The sequence below is a fragment of the Lithobates pipiens genome, unplaced genomic scaffold (genome assembly GCF_037356315.1).
Source record: "Lithobates pipiens isolate NorthernLeopardFrog02 unplaced genomic scaffold, aLitPip1_a1.2 Scaffold_25, whole genome shotgun sequence".
In the NCBI taxonomy this organism is placed as follows: domain Eukaryota; kingdom Metazoa; phylum Chordata; class Amphibia; order Anura; family Ranidae; genus Lithobates; species Lithobates pipiens.
The window spans coordinates 66,699,736-66,724,953 of record NW_027507787.1 but is presented as its reverse complement, the minus strand read 5'-3'; the positions used below and the strand labels follow the sequence as shown (position 1 = coordinate 66,724,953).

The 25,218-nt window shown below is 41.4% G+C and overlaps 1 protein-coding gene across 2 annotated transcripts in view; it reads left to right on the top strand.

The window, feature by feature from the left end:
* The window catches only part of CDH23 (cadherin related 23), a 1,769,196-nt gene that overhangs the window by 894,125 nt on the left and 849,853 nt on the right, over positions 1-25,218 (top strand). For both annotated transcript variants that reach the window (XM_077454574.1, XM_077454575.1), the window contains exon 13: positions 13,808-13,966. In XM_077454574.1, the coding sequence (XP_077310700.1) occupies positions 13,808-13,966 (159 nt within the window). The remainder of the gene's footprint in view (positions 1-13,807; positions 13,967-25,218) is intronic.

The following is a 25,218-nucleotide window of genomic DNA, read 5'->3' as shown; positions in this document are numbered from 1 at the left end:
GCAGTCACAATAAAAATCGCTGATCGCCACCATTACTAGTGAAAAAAAATTTAATAAAAATGCCATAAAACTATCCCCTATTTTGTAAACGCTATAACTTTTGTGCAAACTAATCAATAATCGCTTATTGTGATTTTTTTCTCCAAAAATATGTAGGAGAATACGTATCGGCCTAAACTGAGGGAAAAAAGTGTTTTTTTATATATTTTTGGGGGATATTTATTATAACAAAAAGTAAAAAATTTGTTTTTTTCAAAATTGTCGCTCTATTTTTGTTTATAGCGCAAAAAATAAAAACCGCAGGGGTGATCAAATACCAAAAGAGAGCTCTATTTGTGGGAAAAAAAGGACATCAATTTAGTTTGGGAGCCACGTCGCAGGACCGCGCAATTGTCAGTTAAAGCGACGCAGTGCCGAATCACAAAAAGTGGTCTGGTCTTTGACCAGCAAAATGGTCCGGGGCTGAAGTGGTTAAAGAAGTATAGTCAAAGCTTGTTTGGCTATACTTCTCCTATAGATCACAGGAGTGCAATTCGTTTTGCACTTCTGTGACCTGTTTTCAGCAGAGAGCAGACTGAAGTCCACTTTCTGCTGACGTCATGGATATCAGTCCAGGAAGTCGGGACCCGCCGAGTGCCTGGACTGACACCCCGCTCAGCCTCTCAGCAGCTCTCTGCTTGGGGAGCTGTCAGAACTGAGCAATCGGTGATGTTCGATCGCTCGGTTTTCAGGGCAGAGCTGCCGGGGGACAGATGCAGCATTGGGCATAAATAAAAAATGTATGTAAATTTTCGCAACTATAAATGTAATTTATGTAAATGTATGTGAATAAAAATGACACATGTATTTTAATCTATGATTTTTCCTATGGCAAAAATGTATTTGAAAATAAATAATATTAATAATAATATTTTTTATCTTTTATTTGCCTTCTTTTTTATGTATCAAAGTGACAAAAATGACAAAAAAAGTGACAAAAAATTAATGTAAAGTAAATTTAATAAAAAAAAAAAAAAAAAAATTGCAGAAAAATGGGGGAAGGGAAGAAGGTGAGGAGAGCGTTATTTAGGTTTTTTCTTTTAACTGATTTCCTATCAGGCCAATTCTGGCATTTCTCTCCTACATGTACAGTGCCCTGAAAAAGTATTCATACCTCTTGACATTTTCCACATTTTGTCATGTTACAACCAAAAACTTTGTATTTTGTGGGAACTTTATGTGATAGACCAACACAAAGGGGCACAGAATTATGAAGTGGAAGGACAATGATAAATGGTTTTCATTTTTTTTTACAAATAAATATCTGAAAAGTGTAGCTTGCATTTGTATTCAGCCCCTTTACCCTGATACCCCTAACTAAAATGTAGTGGAACCAATTGCCTTTAGAAGTCACCTAATTAGTAAATAGAGTCCACCATGTATAATTTAATCTCAGTATAAATACAGCTGTTCTGTGAAGTCCTTGAAGTTTTGTTAAAGAACCTCAGTGAATAAACAGCAAAACGAAGGCCAAGGAACACACCAGTCAGGTTAGGGATAAAGTTGTGGAGAAGTTTAAAGCAGGGTTGGGTTATAAAAAAATATCCCAAGCTTTGAACACCTCACTGAGCACCATTCAGTCCATAATCCAAAAAAGGAAAGAGTATGGCACAACTGAAAACCTACCAACACATGGCCGCCCGCCTAAACTGACAGGCCAAGAGGCCGATGGTAAAATTGGAGGAGCTGCAGAGATCTACAGCTCAGATGGGAGAATCTGTCCACAGAACAACTATTAGTCGTACACTCTACAAATCTGTCTTTTATGGATGAGTGTCAAGAAGAGAGCCATTGTTGAAAAAAAGTCATAAGAAGTCCCATTTTGCAACAGCAAACATGTGGAAGAAGGTGCTCTGGTCAGATGAGACCAAAATTAAACTTTATGGCCTAAAAGCAAAACACTATGTGTGGTGGAAAACTAACACTGGGCATCACTCTGAAACATGGTGGTGGCAGCATCATGATGTGAGGATGCTTTTCTTTAGCAGGGACAGGGAAGCTGGTCAGAGTTGATGGGAAGATGGATGGAGCCAAATACGAGGCAATCTTGGAAAAAAACCTGTTATTTTGCAGAAGACTTGAGACTGGGGGTCACCTTCCACCAGGACAACGACCCTAAACATACAGCCAGAGCTACAATGGAATGGAATGGTTTAGATCAAAACATATTAGAATGGCCCACTCAAAGTCCAGACCTAGATCCAATTGAGAATCTGTAGCAACACTTGAAAAGTTCTGTTCACAGATGTTCTCTATCCAATCTGACAGAGCTTGAGCTATTTTGCAAGACGAATGGGCAAACATTTCACTCTCCAGATGTGGAAAGCTGGCAGAGACATCCCCAAAAAGGATAGTTTCAGCAAAAGGTGGTTCTACAAAGTATTGACTGGGGGGGGGGGGGGGGGGGAGGGGCTGAATACAAATGCACGCCACACTTTTCACATATTTCTTTGTAAAAAAAAATTGAAAACCATTCATCATGTTTCTTCCACTTCACAATTATGTGCCAGTTTATGTTGGTCTATCACATAAAATCCCAATAAAATACATTTAAGTTTTTGGTTGTAACATGACAAAATGTGGAAAATTGCAAGGGGTATGACTACCTTTTTCAGGCATTGTAAAACAAAAATTACTCAGAAACCCCAAACACTATATATATATATATATATATATATATATATATATATATATATATATATATATATATATACACTTTTTTTTAGCAGAGGCCTAGGTCATATGATGAATTATATTGCAAAAAAACAATATACACAATATATAACCCAATTCTTTGGTAAAGTATAAAAGATGACATTTTGCTGAGTAAATAGATACCCAGCATGTCATGTTTTAAAATTGTGCATGTTTGTGGAAAGGCGCAACACTACAGTACCTAAAAATTGCCATAGGCAACCCTTTAAAAATGTTTACAGGTTACTAGTTATAAGTTACAGGGGAGATCTAGTGCTAGAATTATTGTTCTTGCTAGAATGTTCACAGCAATGCCACACATGTGTGGTCCGAAGACTGTTTACATATGTGGGCCTATTCATGCGTTCGTTTCTGCATGCGAGCACAGAGGGAGACGTTTTTTTTGTTTATTTTTTATTTTTTTCCTTGTTATAGAAATAAGGCATGACAGGTAATCTTTATGGAAACATCTGGGGTCTTTAAGACTCCATTTCTCTCCTCTACCCTGGAAAGTGTCAGATCCCCCCCCCCCCCCAAAAAATAGATTTTCGGAAAAAAAATGCTTTCCCGGAAAAAAATGGCAGTTTTTTTCATGAAGTCGCTTGTTATGATGTTGCTTTCAGCCTCCCAGGGTCATAGAGATGGCTGGGGACCAGATGGTCCGTGGCTGGCTCTATGGTAACCCGGCGGAAGCACCGTATTGCATACCGGGCTGCCTGATCACACAGGAGAGCCTGGATTTTGTTTTAAAAAAGCGAATGTTCATTTGCTTTTCCAACACACCTGGGTGGGCTCAATGCTCTGTGCCACAAGTCCACCCTATTTTGAATCCTATTAGAGCCTATGATTCTAATCAGGTGCTTCAAAAAAACACCCCGCCACTGTAATTCATTTGCCTGGCATCCTCAAAGGGACCGGACTCATGAATAGGGGGAGGCGGTGGTGGCAGTATGCATGAATCTATATATTACTCATATAGGGGGTGTCGCGGACAGAGGGGGTAGCTCCCGTGCCCCCTTAATTAATGGGCTGCCCCTGCATATCATCATGATTAAGGTGTATTTCCTCCTTTGCGAAAAATTCGGATAACATCTACTTTATATTTGTTATATGTCCCCATTCACATTACATAACTTATTTTAAAAAATGCTATTTACCTTTTTTTTATTTGGTTAAACATCTATAAAAATCTTAGTCGGCTTTCCACTTCTATGCAGTGTTAAGGAAGTGGCGGGGAGGTATGTTTAACATAATTAACCCTGTCTGTATTCAACTGGAAAATCTTCATTAACAGTTGTAAGCTAGATGTATACACTGTCTGTCCTGCCAAAGGGTTAAATACATGTAGACCTACATGGTACATTGTATGCTATTAGTATTACACATAAAAAATGTCCCTGTAGTATATTGTTCAGCACGCTATTCTGCCCATAGGGCTTTGTGCATAATCCTGCTCCAAAGAAACAATTAAGTGCTCATGCACACAGACGTTTTAAAAAACTGGCTGCAAAGCTAGCTCCGACGCCTGGAAAAATCGGCGTTAAAAACGCGATTTTTACCGCGTTTTGCATTAGCGTTTTTGCGCGTTTTTTAGCGTTAGCATTAAGTAGCGTTTTTAAAGAAGCACATCTCTTGGCTATAGCACTCAGAAAACAAAGAAAATATGTTGCGCGTTTATGCGCGTTTTTGCGCGTTTTTCCGTGATTCGCGTTTTTACAGCTCTAGCTCCGCGCCACGGAACGCACTGGTCCTGGGTTTTTTTTACAGCTTAAAAACGCCTATGCCATTAGCAGCTCAAAAACGCCTAGGTGGGCATGAAGCCATAGACTAACATGGACAGGCCTTTTTAAGCTGCAAAAAACGCTCAAAAAAGCGGCTGTAAAAACGTCCGTGTACATGAGGCCTAAAAGGTAAGAAATATGTTTTTTAGGTACTGTATACGCTGCAAATGTGTACACATATTAAACAAATAATGAAGGTTTCTTAAGTTTTAACGCTTCCTTAATCTATCCAAACCTAAAAGTAAAAATAAAAAAAGTTTGGGCTTTAGATAAATTTTAACCTTCAAAATGCACAGCAAAAAAAGGATTTCAATTTTCATTTCAGCTCAACTCACCCTGCTCCCTCTTCCCAGCAGTGACTTGGCAGCCTTTTAATCTGCAAAGTAAGCACAGAGCCAGTGCACAGGAGGATGGAAAAGAGCAGCTTGCTGAGACTAGACATACATTTTTAGACTCCATTCACACTTGCAAATGGGCCATTACCGATTATATGTTAGAGACCCAGCAGGAGTCCCCGGTGATTAGCTGTGGGTGGCAGCCCCATTGAAACCAAAGGGAGGCTGACAGCTCCTGCAGCTAATTGCTGCCACTTGCATGCAATCTCCCATGAAGCAACTACCTATGATGATTGGCCCTTGATGCAGACTGAAAGCAGTGAAACCTGGCAGGTGTCCCAATACCTGTCCCCTCTATCCAAAACTTTAAAGAGCTGCAGTTTCCTCATAATGATAATTGGTCTCTCCTCTTTAAAACATGCAGCCTCCTGGCTTTGTGAGATAAATACAGCTTTATGACTAAAGCCCATTGTCCTGGTGGGTCTGGGACAAAAATGTCTTTATAGTAAAACAGGCCTGTTCATCGTTCTGTCTTATAGAAGTATAAACATGCTTCTTATTCTCTGTAGCAGAAGGATGCAACTGAACATAGAATTCTGCAATGTATTTCTCATTAATCCCAGATAGCAAGGATAACGTGTAACACATTTGTGGCAATTGAGGTGTTGAATTGTAAGTCTGTTAACTTGCTTCACTCTAACATTGTATACTTGCAGAGCACTTGAAGCACAAGTTCTAGTTAACACTTTTCTAATTTGTAGAAAATTTGTAAGGCAAGTCTCTAGCAAGTGAAAAGTTGTAGTGGTGAGTCTACAGCAAGAGCTCTGCAAGTCTACAGCATGAAAATTCAGCCACAGTGACCCATGTGATGGGATGACTATTGCACAACATAACTGAACTAGAACCTGCAGCAGGCTTGCAGAATGTTTGCAAAGAAATTTAACCTGGAGCCATGCAATGCAGACTTGCTGCAATTGTACAGCAAACTTGTGAAGCCTGACAAATCTAGAAATAGCTTAGCAAGTAATTTTCAAACTTGCAGCTCAATTACTTGCTATCTGGGGTACTGAGACATACTTAAGCCTGCAATTTCTTTGCAATTCCTGCATGTAATTTGTCATCATTGTGTCAGGGCTGGGCTCAGCCCTCCCTTCTTAGTGCTCAGCTGTCGGTTAATTGCCAGCACTCATCGTTTCACAGTGCCTCAGATGCAAAAACCCATTGTCCTGGGTTACCCAGAATTTGTGGCTTCCTTTAAAAGGGTATTTGACGTTCTCGCTCACTCCACTTCTACTGCCAAGAGCCTCATGTCCATCAGAGTATGAGAACTGTTGCTGATTACGCCATTGAATTTCATACTCTGGCAGCAGAGGTTGCTTGGAACAATGAGGCCCTCGTGGCTGCTTTTTCTCATGATCTCTCAAATAACAGCAAAGATGAGATAGCAGCCCGAGACATACCTACAGATCTGAAGAAGTTGATCACATTTGCCATTCTGATTGACTCCAGACTCCAAGAGAGTCTCCTGTATGTTTGGCTCCGAGCTTTGCAGTCCCACCCTTGACTGCCTCCCCTTCCATGCCTCCTGGTACAGAGTATGCCAGTAAAGTAGAACCCATACAGTTGGACCTCACATGTCTCTCTGTGGAGGAGAGGGCCTTTAGGAGGAGGGAGAGATTGTGCTTTATATTGTGGCCAGGCAGGTCAGTTGTATAAGTCCTGTCCCACCCTATGACCTTAGGTAGTGTTGTTATGTCCCCAGTTATCATGAAGGATAAGCATTTTGTTCCAGTTACCCTTTCTTGGTCTGAATTGCCCATTGAGACACAGGCTCTAATCAACTCCGGGGCTGCAGGCCTGTTCATAGATAGTGCCCTTGTGTCTAAGCACTCAATTCCACTGCAGCTTTGTGTCACTCCACTTGCTATTGATGCTATAGATGGGAGACCTCTACAGCCTGCCCATGTGACTCATGAGCCTTCTCTGTTGACCATGGCTGTAGGGGCTCTTCACCGTGAGATAATCCAATTTCAAGATATTTCTTCACAACATTACCAGGTGGTTATTGGTTATCTTTGGTTAAAGAGGCACTACCCCTCTTTTGATTGGCTTTAGGCTGAGGTTCTTTCCTGGTCACAACAATGCAGTAAGACATGTTTTCGGAAAGTGACCAAGGTCTTGTGCACCTCTTCACACATCTCCCTTTCAGAGGAGTACCGCCTATTTGGCAATGTCTTTGACAAAGGTCACACCGGTCATATGGTTGCACAATTGACCCTCAGTCTGGTGCCATGCCTCCTGCTGGCCAAGTTTACCCTTTGTCAGTCTCAGAGGATAAAGCCATGGAGGATTATGTTGCCAATGCACCTTCTTGAGGGTTCATCTGCAAAAATCCTCATCTCCTGCTGGTGCTGGCTGCTTCTTTGTGAAAAATAAGAGTGGGGAACTGAGACCTTGTATAAATTATAGGCGTCTCAATCGTATCACAATTAAGAACACATATCCGATTCTGATTACGGAATTATGTGATTGCCTCACGAAGCTCGATCTGAGAGGGGCATACAATCTCGTCAGTTTTTCAGGAATTCATCAATGATGTCCTCCGCGATATGTTGCAGCAATATGTGGTGTTTTTTCTCGATGACATTCTCATATATTTTAATTCCCTAGAGAGCCACCACACAGATGTCTTCTGTGTGCTACATAGGCTGAGAGATGATAACCTGTAATGCAAGTTGGAAAAGTGAGTTCCATCGTGAGCAGGGTACAGTTCTGTGTAATTTCTACTGCTGCTTTTTCAATGGACTCAGAGAAACTATCTACAGTTCTACAGTGGCCTCGACCCAATGGGTCTACGTCCACTACAACGCTTTCTTGGCTTTGCCAATTATTATCGGAAGTTTATTCGTAACCTCTCTTCTCTGGTCAAACCCCAGACTGATATGACCAGAGAGGATGGTAACTCACAGAATTGATCTCTGGATTCCATTAAAGCCTTTGAGTCTCTCAAAGCTGTCTTTGTTTCAGCTCCTGTGTTGGCACATCCCGATCCCACGTTACCCTTCATTCTTGAAGTTGATGCATCTGAGACTGGAGTTGGTGCCATTCTGTCTCAACTTCCTACCTCTGAGAGTGCTATGCATTCTTGGTTTCTTTTCCAAGACATTGTCTCCTGTAGAATGCAGTTACAAGATTGGGGACAGAGCTGTTTTAGCTCTTAAACAATGGATGCATCTCCTCGAAGGTACCACTGTGTCGGTTTTCATTTTGATGGACCACAAGAATTTCACATTCTTGTTTGAGGCAAAACGTTTATCTCCCAGAAGAGCGTGATGGGCTCTTTTTCTGTCAAGCTTCAGTTAATCTCGTTCTTACCTGGTACCAACAGTGTAAGAGCTGATGCAATGTCGCAATAGTTTTCCTCTTCCAAGATGGAGTCGGTTCCTGTTCCTGTAATACCTTCCGATCATATTCTGGCCACTGTTCGTACCAGTCTCATTTCACCCTTGGGTGATAGAATTCTTGCCGCACAGATCCACTCTCCTCCCGAGAAACCTTGTGACTACTGCTTTATCCCTAAGAGTCCCTGCATTGCTTTGCTCCAGACTTGCCATTCTCCCAAGGCAGCAGGGAAGAATAAACTAATTTGGACCATTTTCCAACAATTCTGGCAGCCTAGTCTCTGTGCAGAAGTAGCCGTCTTCATGTTCCATGTGTGCCATGTTTCATGTGTGCTCAGTGTAAGACACCACGACACCTGACAGCGGGTCTCCTACAACCCATACTCAATGGCCTTTGACCCACCTGTCTATGGATTTTATTTTGGAGTTACCTAAATCCCAGGGCAACACAGTTATTCTTATGGTGGTCAATCGGTCTCGAAAATGTCACATTGTATTCTACTTAAGAAGTTGCCCACATCCAAAGAACCGGTGTCCATTTTTGCTCAGGAGATCTTTTGATTACATGGGCTACCCAAGGTTATCATCTCAGACAGGGGTATCCAGTTTGTCTCTAGATATTGGTGAGACTTTTGTGCACAGTTGGGAATTCAGCATTCCTTCTTCTCTGCGTATCACCCGCAGTCCAATGGGGCCGCAGAACGAGCCAACCAAGCCTTGTAGCAGTTTCTGCACTGCTATATTTCTGACCACCATAACAACTGGTCAGACCTTGGGAGGAATTTGCTCACAAAAGTGTCGTCAATACCACTTCCCAATTGTCTAAATTTTTGGCAAATTATGGTTTTCAACCATCCATGTTGCCTTACTCATTTGCTCCTCAAAGTATTCCTGCATTAGAGGAGCATCTCTGTGGTCTTCGTTCCACTTGGGTACAGGTCCAAGGGTCCTTGCAATGCACCAGTGATAGCTACAGACTACATGCTAACCACAGACGCCTACCTGCGCCTTTCTACCAGGTTGGGGAGAGCGTCTTGCGGTCATCTTGCAACCTCCGACTCCATGTTTTCCTCACTGAAACTGGCACCACGGTTTATTGGGCCTTTCTGTATTCTCCGTAAGATCAGCCCAGTTGCTTATGCATTAGACCTTCCTTCTAACGTGCATATTTCAAATGTATTTCATGTCTCCTTATTAAAACCCTTGGTGTGCAACCATTTCAGCACCTCAGTACAGCATTCTCACTTGGTTTAGGTTGAGAACCATGAGGAGTATGAGATTCAATCAATCATTGACTCCTGTAGGTTCCATGGGCGCTTACAGTACCTGGTTCATTGGAAAGGGTATGGCCTGGAGGAGTGCTCTTGGGTATCATCCTCAGATGTACATGCTCATATCCTCCTCTGTGCTTCCAATAGACGGTGGCCCTCCTAGGGGGTGGAGTTGTTGAGGAGGGGGTGCTGTCAGGGCTGGGCTCAGCCCTCCCTTCTCAGTGCTCAGGAGCTGCCAGCACTCATCATTCCCCAGTGCCTCACTTGGTGATCATTTCCTGCTCGTCAGCCAGCCCCTTCTGGCTATTTAAACTGCCTGGTTCAATTCTCCCATGCCTTCACCTTGGTCAACATATCTAAAGATTCTCTGCTGTATTCCTGTTAAAGAGTTGCCTGGGTTGACTTCCCTTCTGGTTCCTGATCCTGTTTGCTATCTCCGACTATGCTGATCTCTGGCTTTCCTGATTTACTGGCTTGTACTGACTACCCGCTTTGATTAACGAACCCTGGCTAAGTTTTTACTATGTTTACTATTTATACAATTTTTGCCATTATATAAAAAGGTGTGATTTTTACTACATTTTCTGTCTCCGTTTGATTCATGGTTCCTGATACATGGTAAACCTCAAATTAGGGGCTATGCCAGTTTTATTCTGACATCCAGCACAAATTTTAGCATGGTGCTTTAAGTCTGAAAACAGAAAATATTGCACCCCTTGTGTCTGTTGAAGCTTAAATGAACAAAGCAGCCTTACATTGACCTCCAATAATTCTTTTAAAGATTTTTTAATTGTTCCCGTTAATACAAGCTTCAAGGATGGTGAATTAGGTTGATTAGTAGGCTTTACAAATCAGGAAGAATGAGAAGTGGAGGTGCTATGGCCCTCAATGAAAAAATTATTGGACTGCTAGAAGTAATGCCAATTGTATGTTGCATATGTAACTTGCTTTAAAGAGACAAAAATCTATTCTGCCACCATGTTGGCCAATTTGTGTATTATATTTTTATTTTTTTAATGCCATTGTTAATTTAAAAAAAACTTGGAACAAAAGGTGCTATCCTGTCCTTGCAATAATTTAGAGATCAACGATTCCCAAGTACACAGGAGAGCATAACGTAGGATGTACTAACCAGCAGTAGTCAGCAGAATGAATCTTTGGCTGTACTTCACAGTACAATTGAATTCTGAATAGTTGCAATAGGTTCCTCTGGTGCTCAATGGTTTTCTTAAAAAATTATAAATGTGGTTTCAAATTATATGCCACGCACTTTTTTTATTGATAGTATTAGAGAAATGCATTGACAACATGAACATTATTTGTCATTGTCAATGCCTTATATAGAATCAGGAAAACAAGGCATCATTTACAATGATATATGGCAGATGGGAAATTGAAGCTGAATTCCAGGCAAAAAGCTAAATAAATTAAAGGCATGTAAAGGAGGAGATGTATCTTTAAGGCCAGTCTCAATGAGGTTAAACTGGTACTTGAACCTCCTATGTTTCCAGTTATAGAGAACCAAGACTTTTCACCTGGGCTTCATGATCCCAGGTTCTACCCATTTTTGTTAGTGAACAAATTCAGGTTTCAAGATTTTTGGCATAATGGCAGCTGGAAATCTGTTTTGGCTATTCGGTCTATGTTGGACCTCCCTCTCTCTTTCTGTCAGGCCTACAAACTTAAATGTAATTTGCTTTCTCCCTAGTTGCAGCAGGCTACTCTCTCCTGTCCCCACACACTTTGAACTTAGCTATGTAAATATCTACACATGCCAACATGGTCTTCCAAATGCCTTTTCTACTCTATATGTCCCCCCAGACAGCCATATCCCTTCTTTTCTCGCTGTTTGGGAGAAAGATTTAGCTCAACAACTGACACTTGAACAAAATGAGTTCATCCTTACCCACAAATCCTCTATATCTTCCAGAATGCAGGAATCTGGTTACAAACTACTCACCACCTGGTATAGAGTCCCAGTAAGACTCTATCAGATGTTTTCAAAAGTAAATACAAACTCTTGGCAGTGTAGGACATCTATAGGTATGTTATTCTACATCTTTTGGTCATGTCTATGGATCTGGCCCATTTGGCTGAGTGTTTGTGCATTAATTTAGGACCGTATAGGCTTAGCACTGGACGGGGATCCAGCTGCTTGCCAATTGCATCTCTGCTTTCGCTTTCCAAATGAAAGTATTGCCACTCTTTGATGTGACACCTGATCAATGCAGCTAGGGCATGTCTGATCCATTGGAAATCCACTTAACCGTCCACAGCACAGCAAGTCAATGGATAAAATCTGTTCACAATGTTATGCAAAACTCAGCATCTTGGAGGAGACAAGTGGGTCGTTTAAAAACAGTGTTACTGGACCCAATTCACTTTCTCTGATGCATACAAGAGCTACATGAATGTAGCCCCACTTATGTGGAGTCACCAAAGACCAGAAAGCAGACTCTGTTACCCCCCCCCCCCCCCCGCCAAAAAAAGCCCTCACACCTTTTTCCTTCTGTTCTTTCTTATTAAACCTTAACAATTTTGGCAGGGTACCTAGCACCCCTCTGGTAGTGACATATGTCTTCCACAAACTCTTACCTCATCATTATTCCTCTGTGGGTCTATTACATACTGTATAGTCCTGTTCTGGGCAAACTCTTCTGGGACTAACTCTTTCTTTTGTATTTTTCCTTAAACCCTCCTATCCTTTTCAGCCAAGGAAGCTGTCACCATAGCCTCTGTTTGATCTGCAACTGCCTTGGGGCTGCATATGTGATTGGTTATGACACCAGCCATTTGATGGTTTGACAGTTTGGTTGACAGCAAAAGCAAATGAAACATTTAGCATTCCCAGGATGCCAGAAATAAAAAATGTCTTTGGAATTGTTAAATTAATTAGTTTAGTTCTGCTTTATTATGTTTAATATTATTTGTACTTAGCAATCCTTTATGTTATTGGATCAATGTTGCCAATTGGATGTCTTTTTTTATTTTGGATGATATGTTCATGCTTTCACTATAAGTAAAGAATTAAAAATAAAATACATTAAATGATGTGTTAATGATATATAGCTGCATTTTATATCCACCTGAAGTTAAGCTTTAATGTCCACCTCTTGGAAAATATTAAAAATCACCCTTGCAGTGGGGTACCCCTGCACTGCAATGATTAAATGCTTGTTTAATCTAGGGGCAGAGGATTAGTGTGTAAATACTTAACTTATTCATTCCAGAAGACTCCCTCTAGTCTACAACACAAAGCATACACCGCTCAGGCCAAGGAGGTGCAATATATCTCCAGGTGCTCGTCCCGGCTCACCACCATTGCTGAAGTGTGTAGATGAAAGAAAGTGGCCACACACTGAAATGAGAAGTTTGCTTGACAGAAATCTTTATTGTCGCATGCCAGACAGATAACACAGGACCAAGGTTAACGTTTCACACAGATATGCCAGTTGTGAACAAGCACGGTATATCCATGTGAAAAGTTTACCTTGGTCCTGTGTTATCTGTCTGGCATGCGACAATAAAGATTTCTGTCAAGCAAAATTTCTCATTTCAGTGTGCGGCCACTTTCTTTCTTTTACATACTCCCTCTAGAGCTGTGACCACATCTGGAAGTTGCTCTTTAAGCTGCAACCACCTTCAGCCTCCTAAATGTACAATACAGGGTCAATGTCCCTGTATTGTATGTAATGACGCTGGGGCTCTTCCCACAACCTGGAGCTTCAAGTGGGGTAGTAGAGTACTGAAGCTGGTGGGAACAAAGAATCAGGTAAGTAAAACAGCTTCTTCTACAATCCCCTAGACAATAACAAGCAATTAACCCTTGCAGTGGGTGGGGGGGATTTTTAAACATTTCTTGAGTTCCGTTAAGTAACCAATTATAGCAATTATGTTACCCTTTAAACAAGCAAAATTGCACTGCTAATTCTTACATTCTAACATCCATAGTCTGTGATTACCTCAATACCTGGTAAAGAATAACAGCAGTAGTTAACCCTTAATTAAGTGCAGAGAGTGATGTGTAGTAAGCCACAGCAAATAACCAAGAGCCATTTTTGGTTTGTCTAATTACGCTAAATGGTTGTGACCAAATTATGTGTGTTGCAGGGGGCTCCTGATAAATGGTTGTAACCAGATTATGTGTGTTGCAGGGGTTTCCTGATATAACACTTGCCACAATACTTAAATAGAAGGGCTTGCAATAGCATAAATAAGATTAAAATGTTCTACTTACATTACAACTTTTATTTTTTTAATGTTGTGATCTCTATTTTGACTTTTAGCTGTTTGCAAACGAAAGTGTTTCAGACCATGTGGGATTTTCAAAAGTGAAGATTAACCTGATCAATGAGAATGACAATCGCCCGATCTTCAGTCAGCCTCTTTACAACATAACTCTTTATGAGAATGTCACCGTCGGGACCACTATTCTCAAAGTTATTGTGAGTAAAACATTTCTTCCCTACAAATCTTTGTTTTGCTGACTATCCAATTGCAGACTTCAGCTCTGTGTTAAAACTAGACTTACCTAGATTGTTTTGTATTGATCTACCTGTTACAAACCCTGTAGACACCTACTTTGTGATTTAGATATTGTTTGCAATACTGATGTGCCCTAAGGCAAAACACAAGACCACACTGGAGAGGTCCCAAATGTTAAGGTCTGGTGTTTTAACATATCTAAAGCACTGAAGAAGAATTTTTGCTGGAAAACAATATTTAAAGCAATCGGTAGCATAAATCCACAAAAGGCCAAAGTTGTCAAACTAATCTGCCATCTTCCTTTGTCTAAGTAAAAACATAGACAAAGTGGTGATTGTGAATATAGTATACTTGGACTTTGCAAAAGCATTTGACACAGACATGGCTAATGTGTAAGGTAAAGTCCTATAAATTCAGTTTGTAATCGAATAGAAAACTGTCTAAAAAAATAAAAATAAACAAAAAAAGTATTCAGAGAGTAGTGATTAATGATTCATAATCAGAATGGTCTAAGCTTACTGGTGATGTACCCCAAGGTTCAGTGTATACTTTTTAGCTTATTAATGCCTCGTACACACGATCAAACAATCCCCTCGTGTGTGGGCTCCGGCGGACTTTTTTTACCCAAAAGTCCAGCGGACTAAAAGCATTTTTGCACTCCAATCTGTCCGCCGGACTCGCATTTCGGCAGACAATCCGGCCGTGTGTGTGCCAGTCCGCCGTACTTTTGAAATGAACGGACTTTTCCCCCCCGGAGAAAAGTCAGGTCATTTTGAGCGCGTCTCCAGGTAGCCGGGTATGGAGTTGAAGGAATCGGCATGGGTGTCCCCCCTAGGTCCATATCAGACCCGTTATCTGAGCACGCTACTCGGCCGGCCAGGAAAGGGGGTGGGGACAAGCGAGCGCCCCCCCCCCCCTCCTGAGCCGTACCAGGCTGCGTGCCCTCAACATGGGGGGTACCCCAAAGCACATTGTCCCCATGTTGATGAGGACAAGGGCCTCTTCCCGTCAACCCTGGCCCTTGGTTGTCGGGGTCTGCGGGCAGGGGGCTTATCGGTATCCGTGAGCTTAAGGATATTAAGGTATCCTTACTTAATAAGGGGGCCCCCAGATCCCGTCCCCCCACCCTATGTGAATGAGTATGGGGTACAAGGTACCCCTACCCATTCACCTGTAAAAAAAAAGTAAAAAAAAAAAACACAACACACAAGGCTTAAAATAGTTTATTGCACAGCTCTGGGGGTCTCCTTCCGTCTTCGGGGGTCTTCTCGCTGGACTCCTCCACTATCTTCTGCTAGCTCTTTTACTAGCAGAGGAGCCCGGCTTTCTTCTTCACCACCGCCCTCTTCTTCCGACTTCAGGGGTCTTGTCCCCCTCTTTGGGGGTCTTCTCCCCCTCTTCGGTTCTTCTTGCCGGGCCACCGCGCCTTCTTCTAGCTCTTTTACAGGCGGTGGCCCGGTCTTCTGTCGCCGCTGCCACCCTCTTCTGTTCTTCTCTTCTGGAGATTTTGCCTCGTCACTGTCTCCGGTCACAAGGGCAGGGGCGTGGCACGCGGCGACTTATATAGGGAAATCCCGGATGATGTCCCCGCCCATTATGATGTCACAGTCCCAGAGGATGCTGAGACTGTAACATCATAATGGGCAGGGACATCATCCGGTGATGTCCTTATATAAATCGCCGCGCGCCACGTCCCTGCCATTGTGACCGGAGACAGTGACGAGGCAACATCTCCAGAAGAGAATAACAGTAGAACAGAAGACGGTGGCAGCGGCAGCGGTGACAGAAGACCGGGCCACCGCTTGTAAAAGAGCTAGAAGAAGTCTGCTACGTGTGTACGCGCCATTAAGCAATTATATAACATTTGGGATTAAAATTACTATTAAGTGTAGACTCCAGAGAGAGAGACACAAGATTTGCCAACATACAAATCATTTGTAAGATCTAATTTAAAATATGCAGTTCAGTTTTGGATACCAGTTCTCAAAAAAGATATCAAAGAACTGGAGAAAGTGCAAAAAAGGGCAACCAAACTGATAAGAGACATAGAGGATCTCAGTTATGAGGAAAGTTTAGCTGAACTGAATTTATTTTCTCTTGAGAAGAGGCGATTAAGGGAGGAAATGATCACATGGATAAATACATACAGTGGTGTGAAAAAGTGTTTGCCCCCTTCCTCATTTCCTGTTCCTTTGCATGTTTGTCACACTTAAGTGTTTCGGAATATCAAACCAATTTAAACAATAGTCAAGGACAACACAAGTAAACACAAAATGCAATTTGTAAATGAAGGTGTTTATTATTAAAGGTGAAAAAAAATCCAAACCATCATGGCCCTGTGTGAAAAAGTGATTGCCCCCTAAACCTAATAACTGGTTGGGCCACCCTTAGCAGCAACAACTGCAACCAAGCGTTTGCGATAACGTGCAATGAGGCTTTTACAGAATCCTGGAGGAATTTTGGCCCACTCATCTTTGCAGAATTGTCCTAATTCAGTTACATTAGAGGGTTTTCGAGCATGAACGGCCTTTTTAAGGTCATACCACAACATCTCAATAGGATTCAGGTCAGGACTTTGGCTAGGCCACTCCAAAGTCTTCATTTTGTTTTTCTTCAGCCATTCGGTGGTGGACTTGCTGGTGTGTTTAGGATCATTGTCCTGCTGCAGAACCCAAGTTCGTTTCAGCTTGAGTACACGAACAGATGGTCGGACATTCTCCTTCAGGATCTCTTGGTAGACAGCAGAATTCATAGTTCCTTTTATCACGGCAAGTCTTCCAGGTCCTGAAGCAGCAAAAAAGCCCCAGACCATCACACTACCACCACCATATTTTACTGTTGGTATAATGTTCTTTTTATGAAATGCAGTGTTCCTTCTACGCCAGATATACTTGGACACACACCTTCCAAAGAGTTCCACTTTTGTCTCATCGGTCCACAGAATGTTGTTCCAAAAGTCTTGGGGATCATCAAGATGTGTTGTGGAGAAATTGAGACGAGCTTTGATGTTCTTTTTGCTCAGCAGTGGTTTTCTCCTTGGAACTCTGCCATGCAGGCCATTTTTGCCCAGTTTTTTCCTGATGGTGGAGGCATGAATGCTGACCTTAACTGAGGCAAGTGAGGCCTGCAGTTCCTTGGACGTTGTTGTGGGGTCTTTTGTGACCTCTTGGATGAGTCGTCGCTGCGCTCTTGGGGTAATTTTGGGCGGCCGGCCACTCCTAGGAAGGTTCACCACTGTTCCATGTCTTCGCCATTTGTGGATAATGGCTCACTGTGGTTCGCTGGATTCCCAAAGCTTTGGAAATGGCTTTATAACCCTTTCCAGACTGATAGATCTCAATTACTTTCTTTCTCAATTGTTCCTGAATTTCTTTGGGTCTCGGCATGATGTGTAGCTTTTAAGGATCTTCTGGTGGACCTTACTGTGCCAAGCAGCTCCTATTTAAGTGATGCCTTGATTGTGAACAGGTGTGGCAATAATCAGGCCTGGGTGTGGCTAGAGAAATTGAACTCAGGTGTGGACAACCACAGTTATAGTATGTTTTAACAAGGGGGGCAATCACTTTTTCACACAGGGCCATGATGGTTTGGATTTTTTTTCACCTTTAATAATAAACACCTTCATTTACAAATTGCATTTTGTGTTTACTTGTGTTGTCCTTGACTATTGTTTAAATTGGTTTGATGTTCCGAAACACTTAAGTGTGACAAACATGCAAAGGAACAGGAAATGAGGAAGGGGGCAAACACTTTTTCACACCACTGTATGTATTTATCCATGTGATCATTTCCTCCCTTAATCGCCTCTTCTCAAGAGAAAATAAATTCAGTTCAGCTAAACTTTCCTCATAACTGAGATCCTCTATGTCTCTTATCAGTTTGGTTGCCCTTTTTTGCACTTTCTCCAGTTCTTTGATATCTTTTTTGAGAACTGGTATCCAAAACTGAACTGCATATTTGAAACACTTTTTCACACCACTGTAAGTGGTCCATATGGTGAACTTGATGTAGTCTTATTCACTTTCAGGTCATTACAAAGCGCAAATGGCACTCTTTAGGTCTGGAAGAAGTAATCTCCAAATATGTAAAGGCTTCTTCCAAGCAAAAGCTGTGACAATGTGGAACAGATGCCCTCAAAAACTAGTTTTGGCCAGCTCAGTAGATTGGTTAAAAAAAAAAAAACTGGAAGCATTCCTATATATAACTGGGTATTCACGTTTATATATCAAAACACCAGGGCTAGTTTATCCAAGGAATATGTGATTGCCTTATGGGGTATCAGGAAGGAATGTATTTTTTCCCTACTGGAGTAGATTGGATCATGTTTTATAGGGATTTTTTTTGGAGGTTTGCAGATAGAATTCTGCATATGGAGGTTTTAATGTATGAATTCCTTTTTTCATTACTACTACTAAAATGATCTTATGTTGTAGATTAGGTCTTATGCTATGGTTTTATGAACTAACATGTAAATATCCATTGCTTGCGGGCACACTATAAAGGCTAATACACAAAGTGAATAATCTGTAATTTATGTGAGAGTGTGTCCTCAGTATGGAAACTCTCAAATGTGTTTCATTGTTTGGTGGGCTTTAGCTTCAAGAAGGGAGTCTGTCCCCCGAAACGTGTACATTTTTGCAGTGTTTGGAAGGACTGTGATGTCAGAAGAGGGGTGCATTGTTGAAACCATTGCCTGGCACAGTCCTATTGTTTGGGGAAATCCTGGGATTAAGTGCTGGATGGTGTTTTTGTTTAATCTGCAATTTATGATTAAATTGGCTAAGATTTTCTTCCACATGCTGTCTGTTAACCACTGTTACTATTCCAATAAGGGGAAATCGATCTGGACTGCAGAATGGCAGTAAAGACCATAGAAAGGTTCTAGTGTTTCTATATACTATCCAATACAGTACCAAAAAAAGGTTTTGGCTGGACTTACATATTTTAAACAAAACTCCAGCCATACTTTCGGTCATGCACAGTTGTTCAAACTCCTCTCCTGTTTACATTTTCTTACTCTGATTACACTGTGAGCTCACAGTGCATCACTTAGCTCTTTCCTCCCCAGCCCAATAGTCCTTGGCCCACTCCTTTCATTACAATTGCATTTAGGTGACGGAATAGTGGAAGAAGGGTAAGTGTGACCCTCCCTGGTAGAGTTTTTCATTTCCAGGCGGTAAGCTTTTTGGAATTTCCAGAAATGCAGTCATTATCATTTCAAGCACAATCAAGCCTAGCCATTCATGGTCTCTTCCAACTACTACGGTTCATCTGCCCAAATAGCACTTATATTTCTTTACTCTTTTTTTCCCACTGTAAAAATTCCTATTTATTGAGTTGTGGCAGGTAATCTGAGTATACTGGAGGTCAGTTCCCTAAGCAATATCAGGTAAAATCTACAATGGCAGAGAGGTTACCCTTGCCCAAACCTATAATAATGCTTCATACGAAAACCGAATAAAAATGCAGTTCATTCATCAGAAATATTACTTCAGGAAAAATCTTTTTATATTTTACAGCTCTCTGTGTGAATCAATGTATAAAATCAGTTCTTGTGTTGGAAAGGAGATACTAGATATTTTATGGCATTTTCCCAGAGACGGATGTCCAGGCTATTTATCAGCTATAAAATGGCTCAAGATGACATTAATTTAGGTTGTTAACTCCATCGTCCAGCATCAAGGCTGAATCTGACTATCGCAATTATACATTTTTACATGCGCAGATGGTTTAGAGAGAAATGTATAAATTATACAGAAAGGTAGAGGGAAAATAATAAAATGTAACTTTGATTTATTTACACTGCTATATCCACTTGTTTTCAGTATTAACTTCCATCTGTGAGGGTAGGACTAGTAAACAGCCAAAGAATAATGTAAATATGAAAAAATGCAGTCAGCTATTTGCAGCAGCAGACTGGAGTGAAAAAGCAAAAGCAACCAGGTGAGATAGCGATTTGCCAATTAGGCCTTCGTGAAAGAATTGCTACAAAAAAGACACAATTGCAGCTCCTAAAACGCCCGAAAAAACCCCTGAAAAACTCACTAAACTCAAAAAAAGTACATGAGCTTCTTTGGGGCAGATTACAGGCATTTTTCTGTCTTTTATATTGGTGACCTGGACAAAATCGCAGCACAATCACTGTAAAAGCACATGACTTTGGAACGCTCAGGTGAAAATGCAGCCTAAAAGCCTGGGCTTGTATCTGAGTTCACACAGACTTCTAATGCTCTGTAATTGTAATCAGTCTTAAAGTTATGTATTTTAGTGTAATTCCAGAAGGTTATGTGGACAGAGGAAGGAACATATCTCCAAGCTGATCTCAGTGCATACTTGGTTTGTTTTACAAACCAGAACAAAGAGTAATGATAAAATGAAATACCTAAAGCAATAAATCAGGTGTATACTAAAAAAAAAATTCTAACTGGTGCATGTGGGTAATCGAAGAAATCAGCATTGCCACCCTCCCATCTGCCAACAAGTATACACATCTGAGACCTTCAATAGCTCCTACTTAGTGTTACTAAATCCACAACAGTAAAATCAGTCTGTATATGCAGTAAAGCATGCTTGTTATACTCCCTGTGGAGGTTAATCATGTGCATTGTTTAGAAAAGGCTGTTTGATCCTGCCTTCTCTGACCCTCCCCTTATTCCACTGTCTCCAATCCACCTGCTGATAAGACAAAACCTTTGGTGGCACGCTGCACATGCTCAGCTTGGTATGTATAGTTAAAGAGTTTTTTTTTTTTTTGGGAGGGTGATTGTGATCAGCACTGTCCAGACAGAGGCTCAAGGGCCTTACAGCCTCATAGGACAGTCAGAGTAGAATGAAAACTCCTACAAGCTTTAACCAGACACTGATATAAGTCAAAGGCTGCTATATACTGCTGATGAGAAAAGCAGTTTATATTTACTAAAATAATTACATTCCCACGTTCTGTGCACTGTGGGAGACCAGGTATACTGATTGTGCCCCCCCCCCCCCCAAAAAAATAAAATAAATAAATCATATGCCAAATAAGGTTAACGGAAGGGGGGGGGGGGGAGAAGACCTAAAGTCTAACTTCCACTTTTGGGTGAAGTTCCACTTTAAAATTACAATTTTGTGAAAGAAAATCTCATTTTATTTACTTAATTTTTCAATTTTTTTTACCAAAACTTCAAAATACCCACCTAGTTTCTTACTAAATAGTTTGGAGTGTCTGCTTTCCATGATCCATTGGATCATTGTGGTGGTGTCTGTTCTATCATTTTAGGGCCTGAAGAAATTAAATAAGCAGTCAGAACATCAGAATTGATAACATTCAAATATATATACCATAGTTTGTAGACTATAATGTTCACATCAATGAAATAAATATGCATTTGCTTTTTTATTTATTTATTTTTATTTTTACCAAAGACATGTAGCCGAATACATTTTGGTCTAATATTATGAGGAAAGATTATTTGTTTGCAAAGTTTTATAGCAGAAATTAAGGTTAAAGGCTGATCGGAACCCTCCCCCTCTCCGGTGTCACAATTGGCACCTTTCAGTGGGGAGGGGGGTGGAGATACCTGTCAAAGACAGGTATTTACACCCACTTCCGGGCATAGACTCCCGTGGGAGTCTATGCCTCTTCCTGTCCTGCCACGCTGTCTGCTGGGACACACACGGGTCCCAGAGACAGCGCGGACAATTCTTATTGCGCTGCGCGACTCGCGCATGCGCAGTAGGGAACCGGGAAGTGAAGCCGATTCGCTTCACTTCCTGATTCCCTCACCTAGAATGGTGGCGGCAGCAGCTGAGAGCCGAGCGATCGATCGGCTTCGGCTGCCGGCATTGCTGGAACCCGGGACAGGTGAGTGTCCATTTATTAAAAGTCAGCAGCTGTAGTATTTATAGCTGCTGGCTTTTGATATTTTTTTTCAGGTGGAATCCCTCTTTAAGTTATTTTTCCTTTATACAGTATAGCAATAAAAAAAAAATGCCCAGTGGTGAATCGATACCACCAACAGAAAGCGCTATCTGTGTAAAATGAAATTTATAAAATTAATTTGGGCACAGTGTTGCATGAGTAATTATCAGTTAAATTAATTATCAGTTAAAGTATGACAGTGCTAACAAAATTGAAAAACTGGTCTAAACAGTAAGAAGTTTTCATTTGGTCTTCAAGTGGTGAAACTATGGTGTTTTTTGCAGAACTACAAACAGCTGTCTGGGATTTTCACAGCTCAAGACAAACGGCAATTAGCATATATGGTTAAATTCAGTGTGGACAGGGACCTGAAGCTCTGGAGCAATACATCTCAACTACTAAGACAACTAATTAATTGTACTCTACTGCACAGCCTACAAGGGAATATGTGACTAGTGATAATGATTCAGAAGTTTCCTTCTGTGCATCTGACGTCAACTCTTCTTGATTCAAAATTTTCACACATTTTCTGTTTACTTTGCCTCAATAGCCCTCTAATGGGGCCATCCTTTCCTCCTAGGTCCCATAGCAGCCTTGTAATCTGCTATGGTTATTGTTATGTTACTGACTGTATGCATATACAGTATCTCACAAAAGTGAGTACACCCCTCACATTTTTGTAAACGATAATGATCCCAAACACACCTCCACGATGACCACTGCTCTGCTAAAGTAGCTGAGGGTAAAGGTGATGCACTGGCCAAGCATGTCACCAGACCTAAACCATATTGAGCATCTGTGGGACATCCTCAAATGGAAGGTAAAGGAGCGCAAGGTCTCCAACATCCACCATCATCATGTCATCATGGAGGAGTGGAAGAGGACTCCAGTGGCAACATGTGAAGCTCTGGTGAACTCCATGCCCAAGAGAGTAAAGGCAGTGCTGGAAAATAATGGTGGCCACACAAAATATTGACACTTTGGGCCCAATTTGAAAATTTTTACTTAGGGGTGTACTAACCTTTGTTGCCAGCGGTTTAGACATTAATGGCTGTGTGTTACATTATTTTGAGGGGACAGCAAACTTACACTGTTCTACAAGCTGTACACTCACTACATAGCAAAGTTTCTTTCTTCAGTGTTATCACATGAAAAGATATAATAAAATATTTACAAAAATGTGAGGGGTGTACTCACTTTTTTTAGATACTGTATGGGTAGTAACCACAAATTGATAAAGACTAGGGATTACCATGGTGTGTTTACTCTATAGACAGATGGGTCGAAGCTATATAGAGCCTCAAGTGTTTCCAGTTTGACAGATATTAATATTTGAAACAGATGTTTTACACATTAGAATTTCAGGCTCTAAATAAAGGTTGTTGCGGTTCTTTAATTTCCAATCTGAAGCTACAACTGTTTGCAAGGCCGAAATGTCAAATTTAGTCAGTATGAGTTAGTGACAATGAAATTAGCATGTAAATAACTGTTCCTTCCTAGCTGATTACTGCTGCATATCTTGCTTACATGTTTATTACATTATGCTATATCTTAAAAAACAGAGCCATTATTCATTCATAAATATGAGGTCTTCCACTGTACAGTAAGTCATTCATGTAATGAATGTAAGACTGCAAAGGGTCATTAGAAGAGCTACAGCAACAGACAAGCTACAGAAACATAGCTACCTCTTTCAGTTGTTCTGAATAATTAGGGAGCTTGTTTATTAGGATTTCAAAACAAAGTAATGTTAGAAAAGGAAAATACGAATGAAATCTTAATTTTTTATTTTTTTTTCCGAATGATAAATTTGAGAAAATTTCTAATTTTCTTATCTAGGTGGCTTCCCTTAGCAGGAAGCTGACGCTTTTAGTAATTTAGCCAAACACTCATTTAGTTGGGCCTTTCACCAAAACACAGAACATCCAAAATTCCATCCAAACCTAACTGCCAACTCAGTCCAACTAGTAATCATCTTTTTAGGAGCTACTGCAAATTGTTTTAAGCATACCGTGGTGTAGCAGGGTTCTGAAGTTAGTAGAATCACAATGATGCCATTTATTGTGATAAAGCACACTTACAAATAAAAAGAGCTGTGTCCTGCCAGGAATCGTGAGGGAACACCATCAACAGCATGGATATATGAATCCATAAAAAAACTCAAGTTATGGTCGATCATACAGCAGAGGTATCTCAACCAGTGTCAGTGGGAACCAAGGCGGGCACATCAGCGGTGTCTACAGCTGCAAGCAAGGTGGCTAGCTGTCAAAAATGTGGTGTGATGTTGGGTGTGTTTGAACAGGCTGCTATGTGTTTCTGTTGACTTAACAAAACCTTGACAATGAGGGCAGGGCGCCAGAACCTTGTATCTGCTTGCAGCGGTAGATGCTGCCGGTCTACCTGCCAGTGCTGGCGCTATACCGCAGGCACTGGTTCATAGCCATCTGCTGCTGCTGCATGATAGCCCATATCCTGAGGTTTTGATGAATTTGTGTATCCATGCTGTTGATGCGGTTCCCTCATGATCCCTGGCTTGACATAGCTATTTTTATATGTAAGTGCAGTGGTAGTTGCTCATGCAAGGCGCACAGGCGCTGTCCCCCTATCCATGCGCCTGATCCCATAATCTACATGTGGACATGATTAGAGCCTGAGGCTCTAATTGGCTTAAAAAAGTGTGGGCTGGGGGTGCAGAGCACTGCACCCCCAGCCCACCCACTTGTGTGACAATTATTGTTTGTTATTGTCTTCCTGATTTTCTTCCTGGCCGATCAGGAAGCAGTTCATGTGACCCAATTGGCCAGGGAGTCCTAGGACACCCTGGCCAATTGGGTCTCAGAACACGCTTCCTGTTCACCCGGGAGAAGAATCAACGGCCCGGCTCGGCTCTTCATTCCCCCTGACTCCAAAGGCAATGCCCTGATCGCCGCTGTCCCATCCATCTCCCGCAGGTGGCAGGGGGTTTGATTGCCACATCCACATCTGTTTCCGGGGGGTTGTGTGTGATCGTCGCATTCCCAGCCATCTCCTGAGGTAAGTGTTACATAGTTGCATAGTAAGTGTAAGTTAGTGTCTGGGAGTTGAACTACAGGTAGTAGTGACAATACACTTGTACCAGAGCACAGACAGTACTTGAAGGGTTGCTTTACCAAGTACATTGTTGAACTAAGGGAAAGCAGACTTAAATATGTAAATAGCAGAACTGGTTTATCTTAAGACAGCCCTGAATATAGATAATGGTTTCTTATATCTATATGACATACTGTATATACAAGCAAGTACACATTTCTATTAAAACGGATATGCAGATGT